At 33.8% G+C, this 14,150-nt stretch overlaps 1 protein-coding gene across 6 annotated transcripts; it reads right to left on the bottom strand.

Annotated features, from left to right (window-relative positions):
- Positions 1-50: 50 nt before the first annotated feature.
- LOC111064574 (iodotyrosine deiodinase 1) lies at positions 51-12,314 on the bottom strand. 6 transcript variants are annotated; one of them, XM_022352324.2, is made up of 6 exons: positions 12,080-12,314; positions 7,827-8,015; positions 5,173-5,400; positions 4,570-4,716; positions 2,059-2,249; positions 51-1,597 (listed from the first exon to the last, which is right to left on the bottom strand). In XM_022352324.2, exons 1-6 carry the CDS (start codon positions 12,093-12,095, stop codon positions 1,415-1,417), a joined length of 954 nt encoding a protein of 317 aa, XP_022208016.1. In that variant the 5' UTR covers positions 12,096-12,314; the 3' UTR covers positions 51-1,414. The 6 variants fall into 6 exon arrangements, with proteins under 6 accessions (XP_022208016.1, XP_022208017.1, XP_039280022.1 ...); XM_022352325.2 differs by having other exon boundaries at positions 4,591-4,716; XM_039424088.1 differs by having other exon boundaries at positions 4,591-4,716; positions 11,985-12,191.
- Positions 12,315-14,150: the final 1,836 nt, after the last annotated feature.

Raw genomic sequence — 14,150 nt, 5'->3', positions numbered from 1 at the left:
TAAATCATTCCTGTAAATTGAGAATGGTGTTGGTACTAAATGAAGCTTTTGATTTTAGAAAACAACACCTATTCATAAAATATTTCAATTTCTATATTACAAATACTTCAGAATTATTCAAGCAAAATATAAAATACAATAATTACAAATTACAGTAAAAACAGTAATTACAATAACAATAGAAATTTTATAGATGTGATTTATGTTATATCCAAACCCTCACAAGTGTCATGAATTGAATTTAATTATAAGAAAACCTACTTAACTTATTCGAAAATACCTGTCCTATCCAATTTAAACAATCTTTTTCAAACCAAGATCAGAGGAATAGTATTTTTAGTTTATTTTTAAGACCTAAACACTAGCACTAGATAGTTTTTCTTCCCAATTCTATGAAGAATTGCGTTTCTCACGTTGAATCTCCCACCTCCTTTTCATTTCCATCACTTTTCAGATAATGTTCATTTAGTTGAAAGAATGAACACATTGAAAATTATTTCAAAAAATCCCTTATTTACTTATTGTTACATTAGATACTTTGAAACTTATTTTCTAGAAGAAACACTTCGCAAGCAAACAACATTTGTGCTGAAATTTCTATGCCTATGTGCATTTTATTTTCAAGCGAATTATCAAAGCATGATGAAAATTCAAAATAATTTTCAAAAAAAGAGTTTGTATTGTTAATTTCCAGATATAGTTCATTTAGAAAAGTATATTGAATGATATATTTAATGAAGCAGCATTATGATTATAGTAGGCCTATAATTATATAAATTTTATTTTTCTACGTATAAAGCACATTGAGATGAATGTCCAAACTAGCATCTTATACATTAAACCTTTCTAACAAGCTTGACGCCTAGTTACACTAACTTGCCCTAAGATTAAATGTATCCATCCAAACCAATGTTTCATTTAATTAAATCAGCTTTTAAAAGGCAAATATACTTGCCTTAACATTACATTATTAATATCATCGAAGATCTAAATTAATGAGTTCGGCAGTATTTGCGAATAATTGAACAAATTTATAATCTGTTATTGTAAAAGGGCTCATTTTTCCTTACCAATTCTACTCGATCGCCAGTATTACGCATGGTTCAAGTTATGCAACTAATTACTGTACCTCTTTTGCATTCAATTATTGATCCATCCCTTTATTTAGAGAGAGAAATGATTAGCCAAATTATATTCTCGTAGAAAAAGGCAACTTACACAGACAGCTTTCTTTGTGATGCTTCATAAATTTCCCTAGTGATTATTAATCAATTTCTGTAATCCTTACGCATAATTCAATCCAGCTCTCTTGGATTGATTGTGTTCAACTTGAATCCATTGGTTACATAATCATGAGACCCTGTTGATATTGGAAACATTATTTTTAATTTTTGGGGATTTTTGAAGCCGGGTCTTATATTTGCACCATAATCTCATCGAGCTCCTTGCGATACAAGTCGGGCACAGTTGCATTGTTTGCTGGATAGCCGACTGGCAGAAGAAGCATCAACTTCTCGTAGGAAGGTCTCTCCAGCAGAGTGCGCAGTCTACCGCCGCAGTTCAAAGGAGTGCTGGTCAGTGTCACCAATCCTGCATACTAACAAACAATATTATCATTATTACTTTATAAGAAGACTAGATTAAATAAAGACTAGCGATAAAAAGACTAGACCGTATGGAAACAACCTCAAGATAACCTTCACAAATACTCACAAAGTTATCATTATAATACAGTTAGACAAATAATTTATTATACAGTATAGACTATAAAGATGTATCATGAAAGTAGGTTTGGCTGGTGAAGAGGACGGTGCTTGTCGGCTATTGCAAAATAAAGAGCGTATGCGCACTAAATTTCTCCCTTACCGTGCTGCCATTTGAGGGAGTGTTAATAGTCCCCTTACCTCTAATAGCTTACTGTCGAAATAAAAATTATTTCACGAATCAATTGCATATAAATGGCATGTTGCATGTAATGCAACAATATGACAAAATCATATTATTTATTGATAAATTGAAATCTCCACATGTTTGAATGTACATAATTTGTTTACTCACATGAATAGCGGTCAGAAGAATACCCGATGCAATTGAGACACTCATGTCGTTGTAATAGTGAACCTTCTTTGATCCGTCCTCCTTGTAGCTGAATACTTGTTTGAAAACTAGAATCAAGTAGGGCGCTGTGGTCAGGTACTCTTTGATCCAGTTTGTCCTCAAAGGCTTCAGGTCAGCTGTCCATTTTTCTCCTGCAATTTTTTCATAAAATCATGATGATTTAACTTGAACCCATTTTTCCACAACGCTTCGTTTTTTATGATACAGAACTGGGTAAGCATGAAAGCATCTTCCATTTACAAAAGGCATTTTTGAGTATGAATATGTAAACGTTCATCCTACCAATGTATGTAGACTAACTTGCAGTATTGTATAATGTATGTAGTATTTAAGTACCGGTACGGCAGTATTGCTTCAACGGCAGATTAGCTCTGGATTGAGACATCTTCGATCGTTCAATCTACAAACACGTGTTTGTAGTATACGATTATGGTACATTTAGTATAGTGTGTATATACTTCACGTACATCTATCATCCTTATAGTAAATGTAAGTCTCGGACTCTGATTTACTTCAATATATTTCATTGTAGACCAAAACTAAAAATGCTGACTGCTGGTGGACTGTCTCCAGCCTTGTTTCTATTAAACTTGCTCAACAAATACTAAATATATTATAAAGTACAAGTACGCCAGAGAAACTTACTTATTTGAAAAAAATCCCATACGTTGAATTAGTCGTGTAGGGGGGCAGGAGGGGGCGCATCTGGAGGGGGAAGTTCTCAAGTTTATCCTCCCTCAAGTGAATTAGCCATCATGCTCTGGTCTAGAGAGCAGCGGGCCTTCGCAGTTGAGAGCTTCTTTTCTAATGGTCGATCACCTTCCGCGCTTGATTTGAGTAATTCCTCCCCACAGACTCGTTCCTGGCCATAATTCGATTCTGTCGTTGGTTAACTCATTGCAGGAGTGTGGAAGTGTCGCTAAACCCAGATAAAGACTTCAACGAACCATCAGAACTCCAGAAAATATCGAAAGAGTGAGGCAGTCAGTTGTGCGTTCTCCCAGGCGTTCGGCTCGCAAATACGCAGCTGCTATGGAATTTCTGAATCCACTGTTCGACGAATTTTCCATGAAGACCTTCAACTTCATCCCTATAAATTGTTCGAGAATAATTGACTGAACGCGATTTTGTTGCCCGTTAAAATGCATGTGATATGCTGATTGACAACCTGCCTGAAGACGCGGTCATTTTTTTTAGTGACAAGGCTCATTTCCACATGCGATTCGTCAATGCGATTTTGTATGGTGGTATTTGAAATCTCTGGTTTATGTCGATCGACCACGGACCATAGCACTCCTCAAGAACAACATTCGCGACGCCATTGCCAACATACCGATCGATATATACTGCAATGATATTTCAAAAATCGACTTCATTAGTGTATGCGCAATGGGGGACGCCATTGGTTTTATCTCATTCTCAGGACTGCATGGAAAAAATTGAAATATTGTATTTTCATATAAAAAAATTAAAACAATATCTGAAGTACTTTTGTTTTTACTGACCTTTCAAATAAGTAATTTTCTCTGGGGCACCTTGTAATACTTTGATTCTCATCAACTGCACTATTAGCATATATCTTCACTGTTTAAAAGATTGAAAACCAACTAATACTGTTGTAGAGTTTACTGTTTTATTGAATAGAGCTATTATAATCGAACCAACTGAATAATCAAAACAGAGTATCTGTTTCAAGAATAATTTAAATTTGAAAACTAATATTCTGTTTGTAATTTGCAGTGCTCAAATAGTTTACACACTTCAACTGATATACATATATTATCGATTTGAAATTAAGGAAACCATTTATTTGAGCGTTTCATAATATCATTAATGAAAAAAGTTGCTTTAAGAATATAAATATCAAGTCGCTTACATCATGGATATCAAATATCACCTTACTTATAACTCATAATAGTGAGTCACATAACTGGTGAAAAATAAATGAAAAAAAGAAACAATTCGCTCATCGTTCTATGAAACAATTTTTATACAACTGTAAATATAGTATTAGCAGCCTTATTGTTGAAAACGGAACTCTTGCCAGTTGAAATATTTTGGACAGCTTATTCGTTTAATAATTATTATTTCAATTTCAAAGTTTTGTAGTTACGTTCGGTAAAAATGTCACTTGGAATAATAACTTTGGTAGTCCTAATTATTAACTCGATCAATTCGATTTACTTACATGCAGCCTATTCAATTTCTTTCACGTAACTTAGTTAATTATTTCAGTCACCCTTGTTATCTAGTCATTAACTTACAAATAGTCTGTCAACGAGGTACAGTTCCGTCACAAGTATTCACAAAGCACAAAATCATAAGTTTTTCCAATGCTATATTCAACTTATTCTCTACTGCTCTACAACTAACGTTCTACGTGAAGAGCACACTAAATCCGTGATGTCAACTGCTACAACACCAATATTAGTTATAAGAATAGAAATGTACCGGCACTGCTGAGGGTATTACCAAAACGACGCAAGTAGTTGACCTTTTCCTCCTCTTCGACGATGTCTCGGATTTTCACTTTCATGTCGAGGTCGGATACCACAACATACGTCCACGGCTCGGTGTGAGCACCGCTGGGTGCCGTTCCTTAAACAAATACCGTAGTTCATTTTTCGTAAGAAAATATTATGGCATTTTCTGTTAAAGTTCCAGAGAATAGTCATTGAAAATTTGAGCCTCGCCAAGCGCATGCATTCTTATCATGGTCATGGTTCATAATTTAATCTCATATACCCTCAACCCACGCCAAAGTCAATACTTTTTTGGGCATCATCCAGAAATAAATCTCTCATATAGATTTTAGGTAGGTTACATTTTATAATCACTAATATCCTCATTTTAGTTTTCTTTTAGACACAACTAGTCTCGGCCAATCACGCCTTATCAGGTGTCAAATTTTCATCAATTATTTGCTCAACGTGAATTTTAAAATTTCAAGCGAAAATTCTTAGTGAGATCATGAGCATCTTCCCCAAAACATCAGTTTCCAATATTACAAGTTCAATATAAATGTCAAATTGCAACAACAATAATTAAAATTACCTGCTGATTTGACGATATTCTGAATAACTTCAAATGGAACCGGGTCCTTACTGAAGAAACGTACCGTGCGTCGAGTTTTCACCAACTCGTAGAATTCTTTGGCTCGTCTGACAGACTCCTCTTCTGAATACCTTTCGAACTCGAAAGGAACGTGCTTCAGATCGGCTGGCAAGGCGGGGACAATTTCCGAATCGTCGTTCACTTCTTCATCTGAATCGAGATCTGCTTCTGTAGAAATAATTGAAAATCTAGGTTTAACTTTTTGACTGGATAACTTAGATGTCATACAAAACTTCGATCTAAGAACTGTACAACAATAATAGATTTTGATACTAAACTTCAAGTCGAAAAACGGGAAATGTCCTAAGAAAAAGAAGTATACAACAATATTATACATTTTGATACTAAAGACCGTAAACTCCAAGTCGAAACAAACGGAAAATACCCTAAGAAAAAGTGCCAATTACAGCGTACTTACGTTTAATACTCATTTTGTTCTTCAAACAGTCATCATACCAGTATATTTCATGATGATAAATGAATTGAGATTTAAACTTGTAAAATGTTTGGCTTTTATTACTAAAATGTTTTTGTACGAGGGTAATTTTTTCAACCTTAACCTTCAATCTCATATCATAAGACACAGACAAGCATTAGGGGGACAACTTACACAGAGCTGATGAACAGCTTATCATCCTCACTAAATGCCCTGTGATCGGTGCGGACACATCGTTAATTGTCGAGTTGTCGACCCACAAACATGGCCACCTCACTTAGTCTGCCGCCAAGTTCTAGTTACGTAGCGTTATTAGTTTTTGCAAGCAAAATGCAATAGCTCAGCATAAAACGAACAAAAAATTATTCAAATTCACGCAGAAAACGTCATGAGTGATGATGTGCGTGGATGGTCTCGGAAAATGAAAGACATCAGTACAAATGACTTCTGAAATCGTCGTGATGCATGACAACTCAAGAGTCAGTGCTGGTGCAACCAAACGGCTTCTCCAGCAAATTAGATGGGAATCTAATTTGAATAATCTAATAGGATAGATAGATAGAATAGATATAATAATCTATCTTGAATAATCTTTGAGAATCTAATTTGAAATCTTCTCACCCACTATACAAACCTGACTTGGCCACTAGTGACTTCTTCCCAAACTCAAAACATGACTTTGAGGGCAGAGCTTCCATACTAACGAGTAGCTCCAAAACAACGTCATAGCCCACTTGAGGCTCATTAGGCGGCATCATTTTATGAGTAGGGTTTTGGTAGGCTGGTCCACTGGTATGAAAAATGCTCAACCTTCACGGCAATTATGTTGAAGGATAATCATAAGTGTATGTCTTTTAGTGAGAAAAATATTATTTTATTTACATTCGTCTTTTATTTATGACCAATTGGAAGTTGAAAAAATGAACCTCTTAAAATATAATATTTATAAAAAAATGAATAAATTCAATGGAACTTATAATAAATTTGCATCTGCACTGGGTTTTTTTTAAACCTAGGGGCAAACTTTTCAAAAAATGAAGGGGAGTAGATTATTTTAAATAAAAATCGCTATTTTCAATAGTGACAATATTTCAGATTTGAAGAAAGAATGTTCAGTAGTTCAAAGTTGTGAGTGGATTCCTAAAAGTTGATGAGTTGAACGGAGCCGTTACGAAAAAGAATTCATTCATGGTATGGCTCTTAATTTATTGATAGTTTAGTTTTTCAATGATCAGTGAAATATAATATTATTATTATGAATAACTATATTGTTCATATAATATGTTTATATGTTTATACCTTAAACAATTCAAATAAATTTTATAAATTTATTTTTGTTTTTACTAGATTTGTAATACAGGCAAAATTAGAATCTGAAAATGTCATCTCTAATATGAAACGGTTAATTAGTTGGCACATTCCATTACGATGGTAGTTAGAACGAAGTTGTATCGACTGGCAATTGGCGGTAATAATTTGCGGCTATTTGAGTCTGAGCTATTGCGATGTGATGCGACGCGCTTGTTGTGACAGTAGTTGCCATAGCCATAGGCGCTCAGCCAATCAATGTCCTAGATTGAGTCGCAGCGGTGCTTCCTCTATCTGTCCCCTCTGCCCCCTCTGCTCCGCTCTGCTCTGTGTAGATAACACCTGTTCTAGTTGCTTGTTGATATCATCTCATATTTCCGAAAATGTTAGATTGTGTGATTTAAGTGAAGGATGTAACCTCCTTAATGCTATTTTGAAAGTTTAGGTCATTGTAATTTATTCATATGATTTGAGTAGCACTATCAAAAGGCCATCAAAATGTACATCCATAAAATAAATTTATCTCAATGTATATAAATGGATATTATAGGACTATCCACCATAACAGTGGATGTTAATGACTATTTTATCCACCTTATTCCACATCGCAGATTACAACAATGGATATAATAATATTCTAATTAAGACATGATATGTCTTAATAACTCGACTTAGTTACAACTTTTTATTTTGTTCACTAGGCCTAATATAAACAAAAATTCCTCTATACAAATTGCAAACTCATTTGGGCATCCTCATCAGCAAGGAAATGATAGTTTAGTTTTCATTCTACCTATTTATAATAATTTATAACTATCATAATTTATTTATATATCATGATTTTACGTACCCTCATGCTCTCCATCTCGGTTGTACATTGAAATTCGTTTGTCCTTATCACCCAATGCATAGAAACAGAACCGGGTTGCCAGGTAGCAGACCAGCCCCGTGATGATGAATGGCCAGTACTTGCTGATGAACGGAATGTATTCCTGCATCGTGTGTCTGAACTCCTCCTCTAGCTCCTCTCGGAAAACACCTGCCCATCAAAATAATTCAGAAATTTATCAGCAAAGAAATTTTATCTTATAACAGCATTGACCACTTTGTGCTTAAGAGTGTTGAATGAATAACCGTACCGATATCAGTTCAAGCTTGCTTGTAGAATTGTACGGTACTTGATGCTTCCAAAAATTGTCTTGAATAGGTACTGCTAATGAATGCTAGATGCTTTACTAGTTATCAAATCTTTGTTTCCCTTGAGCAAGCACTCGTAATGTAACAGTGATTATGTATGTTATCTATACAAGTAGGCTACAAGTCATCTATTGTATTTATGTTCGAGATAAAAACAACTGGCTCAACACTAATCCGAATTTCAGTGTACAATGTAGTACAGGAATATGATAATTTTTGTTCGTTGTTTTTAATGAATTTTATCCTTATCTTTCATATAAATGAAACATGTTCAAATATTGTGGAACCTCTACTTCTATTATTTGATTTCTCTACTTTTACTGTTATGGTGTCGTCTTTTTCTATTTTGCAAATTGAATTTTTCCTGTACATAATGTTTTGTTTCTATCGGTTCGAATTAGGTATATTGATAAAGTCATAACCCATAATATGGATAAAAGTTACAACGAAAGAAAACATAATATTGGACAGCAGTGTTGTAAAAATAAAATCAAATACCGGTTCAATATTACCACTACTGGTACTCTAACAATATAGCGTAACATGCTCTTCATTCGAAATTGTTCAAAGATTATAACTGTTATTTTAGAAGTTCATGAAATTGTAATATTGATTGATAAATTGATGATGCTTAATCAATAATATACTATTAATGACATTTATCACTCAATCGATAATAATAAGCAAGTAGAAATCTAATATTGGATCATGATTCGTGTAAATACTCATAACATTGAATAACTGAGTATCGCAGTCCTACCAGTTTTTCATTAGTTCATTAGAGTTGTGAAAATTTCCTTTCGCTGCACTTTAGATCCAGCTGCAACCTTCTCGATAAATTCGGCTTCATTATTTTATCAAGATAGACTCATGCTCTCCAAGCTCAGGAGGTAAACAGTTTTACTCTTTTCCCCTGTCAAGAATATTGCAGCACACTTTTCTTTCAGCATTTGTACTGACTGAGTGCTAGAGAGACCCAAACCCAATTATACCACCGCCGCAGTCCAATTACAGTATTACACCAATAAATGAAGACAATGAAAAATACGTAGGAGATGTTATTTGTTGTTTCCATGATGAAAGTTCAGGGGTAGTAGGCTACAGCTGAGACCCCACTTTACGAAGGAGAGAATCACTCTTTAATACTAGCTACGGTACCGTGCTACCCTACGATATAATTCTTGACTCATGCTATCTACAAAAGCCTGCTTTATTACACAAAGTATAAGGATTACTATATAACATCAGACTCTTTGTTATTGTTACATTATTGTTAGTTTTTTAGGCCCGAGTTTTTTTATTCGTGAGAAATATGAACAGAATAAATATGTGTCTGAATGAATGTGTCTGGGATGTTAATTTGATGTATTATAAAATCAAAAACAGTTTTGTTGTTTCAATAAGCCATGATGAATGTGCCCAATCTGTGGAGTTTAAATGAGCTATGAAAATTACACATTTAGTATTAGGTAGGTCCAGAACCACGTAGAAGTACTTTCAATAATTGATTGAAAAATATTGATGTAATAAATAATAAGCGTCGTAAGCCATACCCCATCCCGATTTGAATTAAAATTATCAATTTCAATTATTAATCTTGAAATATTATTGAATTGAAAATACATTATTATTTCAATTCTTCAACAATAATATTTTATTTTCAAAATATACTTTTAGGAATCTGATAGGTTTATCATTATTGTTTATCATAGGTTTATCTTATCATTCAATTGAATGATATCTGAATCCATTTGTAAGGAGATTATTGAGCTAATGGGCTCATCTTGAAGTGAAATAATTACAACAAAATGCGTTTGGAAGTGAATTCGGTGTGGAATTTTGAAATTGGAATTAGCCTTCGTGCGCTTCTACAACGTTACAACGATTGGAATGCTTTCGGCAGCAGGAAATTTGAATCCAAGCCAATTTCTTTCCATTCTCCCATTTGTCTTCCGTAATATCACAACATCGTTTTCTAGCTGAGCCCACTTCCACGATTCAACATCATTGCGATGATGAAGTGAAGTGTTTTAGAACTGTTGTTAATATGTTGTACAACCACAAACAAGATTTGTTGTTTATTTATCCATAAAGAAAATTAATTGGCTGTCTGTTCACCACTAAGCATCATATCCATAGGATAATATTTTTCTGTGGAGGCTTTGGCCATTCTGTACCGATAAAGTTATGATAGAAGAGTTTCGTGCTGTATTTGAACGTTTCCTTACTTGAAAATCAGATAATTAATATTTAACAATAGATTATAGAATTCAGATATCAACAGTAGTATTCATAGGTAAAAGGATAAATAGGAAAATTGAAAGACTCCATTGGACTTATAGGGAAAATTGTTTCATTTTTACTCTTCTAAGTTGACTGCAATGTTATAGCTTGTATAAAATGAGTTTAGAGTTGGCCATCCATCGGAAAAATTACAGCGTTGCCAATTGTGTAAAATTGCAACTTTCTCACATTTCGAATTCAACCACTGAATTGTACCTGAATAGAATATCTCCGAAATTCCAGTACGGTAGTGCTGAAAAACCTTCAGGGTTGAAAGATTAAATAATTTTTTTAATGAAATTGGACACATCGTCAAAATTTGCTTACCTTTTGAATATCACTTATCTTAGAACTATGAGGGCGTAATAAGTGAGAATTTTATATCAACATAACGGGAAGAATATGCCCTTTATATCGGGGTCTGGATTATTTTAATTCGATCTATAGTTATATTTTGACTAACAATCAGTATGCTATTTTTGAAACTTTTTAGCACTACTACAATATCGGAGATGATATTCTACATACAACTCTGTGGTTAAATTGAAAATTTGAGAAAATTGCAATTCTACACAATTTGACAACGCTGTAATTTCTTCGAATGGAGGGCCAAGTCTCAACTCATTTTATACAAACTAAAGTTATGAGTTGAATTTTTTATTAATCAATTTTTATGTTTAATTTAGTATTTTGGTCTCTAGAGATCATTATCGATTCTAGAAATCGAGGAGAAAGGCTTGTTTAAAGCTCCAAAGCTCAGAATGTTTAATTCTTTTAGTTTTCAGAAAACAAAATTTTCTATTTAGAAAGATTAGCTTAATACACTGGAATGGATTAGAGAACAAACACTTATCCAAACTTTGAATGTTGTAGAGGTAGATAGATAGATATGTTTGCATCCAGTGAAATTGAAAAATTTGGAATTTCGACGTCGAGTATTTTAAATTGCATGCAAATCAATAGACTCAATATGTTGTCTTGGAAAGTTCATGTGAAACTATGAAAAATTTTTACAGGAACAAGTCTAAGAGAAATATTTTTTTTTAAATTCCAAGTTCCTTGAAAAAAAGTAAAGTAGCAGGTACTTTCAGAGTAAATTTTAATAGAAGTACACTGAACATCTTGAACGGTTGTCTAACGAAACTATGAATACTGTTATGCGAGATATTACTAGGATAACGTATTGAAACTCTCATTTAACTAAACAATAATTTCTTTAACAATGAACCATTCAGTCAACATTGCAGTAAATAATAAAGAAATGATCAAATATTATAATTATTGAATTGCCATTAGTGTTTTTATAATGCTTATTTAACAACCAACTACAATAGTTAATTGAACAATCATTGACCAGTTATTTAAGGACTTTTTATAAGAGGAAAATCTTAATTATTTTGTATCGTATTCCGAATATTCTTTTAAATTTAGTAGTATATTAGAAACGAGCCAAATTCCCAGACAGCAAATACAATTAGGTTGCAAGTTATGAGGTGAAGCTGCATTCTGTATCATTAATTATTCTTACCTTATTGAGTGCTTTGAAAGTGGTATTTTGGTTTTTATGAAATATTCAAATGATCTTTGAAATAACTGATATAAAAATTTAGAATAGAGCCACACCTTGTAGAAGAAGCATGTTGTTTGCCTGAGACGGCTGCGAATCGCAATGTGCCGTACTGATTTGCTGTTGAGGTAGAGCTGGCGAAAAAGTTTAGCCTAAGTTGTTGTGGGGGGGGGGGGGAACACTTTGACCCTAAACAGGAGTCAGCGGCTCGCACTTTGTGTGGTGATGGGGACTGAGCAGCCTTGATCCAACTTGCCGACGACTGTTCTCAACTTTCTCCTCACTCAAACTGAGTTCAGTGCAACCGAACTGATATTGAGTGGATTTTTAGTCGTTGAATAATTGATGCAACAACATGCGCAAACTACCATTTCCTAGTGACATCGCCCTTTCCTTCTATTTTCGGTTACATGCCTTTCTCTGTAATCGAGGCAATTGGTTTGTTCCACCACTTCTATCATTACATTTTGGCATATCGACATTTCCTCTTTAATTGCCCGAAGAGTAGAAAAATTCTGGGTGCTTTTTCATATAGTACTCAGAATATACAAAAAATTGTTTTTTAAAGCTCCTTATGAAGATTGCGTTACTGCCGCACATGATGATTGGCATGATTGGTGAAATTATCGTTGAAAAATCTTTCTTCCCTTGGAACATTTTTTTCGCAAACATTTTTCACTAAAATTAGATAAATTTTCCAGAAAAATTCCACTAAAATTATAAAAAAATCTTTTTGATTATTCAGTCGAAACAATTGAAAGCTATACAATCTTTTTTATTTGATTAATCGAGGACAAACCGTGATTCTGGATTCTTGTATAAAGAAAGAGTTGTGATAGAGCTCAAAAACACAGCGTTGATTAGAAAAATAACATTTTAGCAGCCTGTATCCTACCTCTTCTTCATAATTCTTCCTTTTAATCTATACAGAATGAATGTGAAGACTGTTGGAGGAAATACTCTCAAACACTTAATTTATAAAATTTAATTCAACCTCCACGATGAAAATTGTTGATTCTATACGAAACACGTGTACCGACTGAAGGAGAAATTGAGTTTCTGGCATTTTCTCCGGGATTCCCCATCTTACCTGCTTTCAAACAAAATGAGTTTACCATTTTTCCAATATTTTCCGTCCCACAATGACGGATGTTATGAGTTCTGATATGAAATTGCATACGGCATATTTCATGTATTTTGTTATTCAAGAGCTTTTGGGAGATAAATGTAAGGGAACTGAGTGAACTTGAGAGGATCGGCTGAAGTTGGTAGGAGAGATGAGAGAGAGAGTGATAGGGTGATGTGCAAGGACATCCTCTGTCTCTTTCCTGCAAGCTGAGACTTATTCAGCGAAAGTTATCTGGAACAAGTAACGTTGAACAGACTGAGTGGTCTGAGCAAAAAAGACAAGACAAGTTCTGCCCCCACGATTTTCAGAATAGTGATAGGCCATTCTCGCCCACTGTTTTCCTTGTAGAGAATTGCCTGTCGTTTTCCTCCTTGTAACAGCTGTTAAAGTTGTACGAAGTATTTGAAAAAAGTGGGAAAATTGAGTAAAAAATGAGAAGTTGAAACTTACATCCAAGTTTTGCTTATTGCTTTGATGTGTGTGAAGTGGAGAACGGAGATTGTCTCCTCTCCTGGCTGACTAAAACCATTAAATTTCATCTCAATGTATAATTATAATAGTAGAGTGTTTTATTCTTATAACAGACTAAAGTTCTCGTTGAAAATGTTGTTTTATAGTTGCCTCTTAAAAGATTGATTTTTTCCTACTATGTTGCATATTTGAGGATTTCTGATGTCTGTCTTTGGAGATTCTATACATACTATTATTACTGAAGCTCTTTGAAAAATGTAACTTGAAAAATGTAAAACTCATGCTGTGGCTATCATATTATAGATTTTAGGATCATAAGGAAAAGTGATCATTTTATAAATTGACAGTTTAGTTTATAGGGTTTCAATTCCCTTGCCTCTAAAAAGAAAATTGACAAAAAGCTAAATCTGTGTCATTTCAAAAGTTATGTCAGACACTTCAGAAGCCTTCCAATGATTTTCCTTCAACATGCATGTTGTTACACTATTTTCCTGTTATATTAGGGTATCATGATTTCATGATAAACC

Source organism: Nilaparvata lugens, chromosome 3 (assembly GCF_014356525.2).
Source record: "Nilaparvata lugens isolate BPH chromosome 3, ASM1435652v1, whole genome shotgun sequence".
Taxonomy (NCBI): Eukaryota; Metazoa; Arthropoda; class Insecta; order Hemiptera; family Delphacidae; genus Nilaparvata; species Nilaparvata lugens.
The sequence above is the reverse complement of the archived record's forward strand: the minus strand, read 5'-3'. Positions and strand labels throughout refer to the sequence as shown.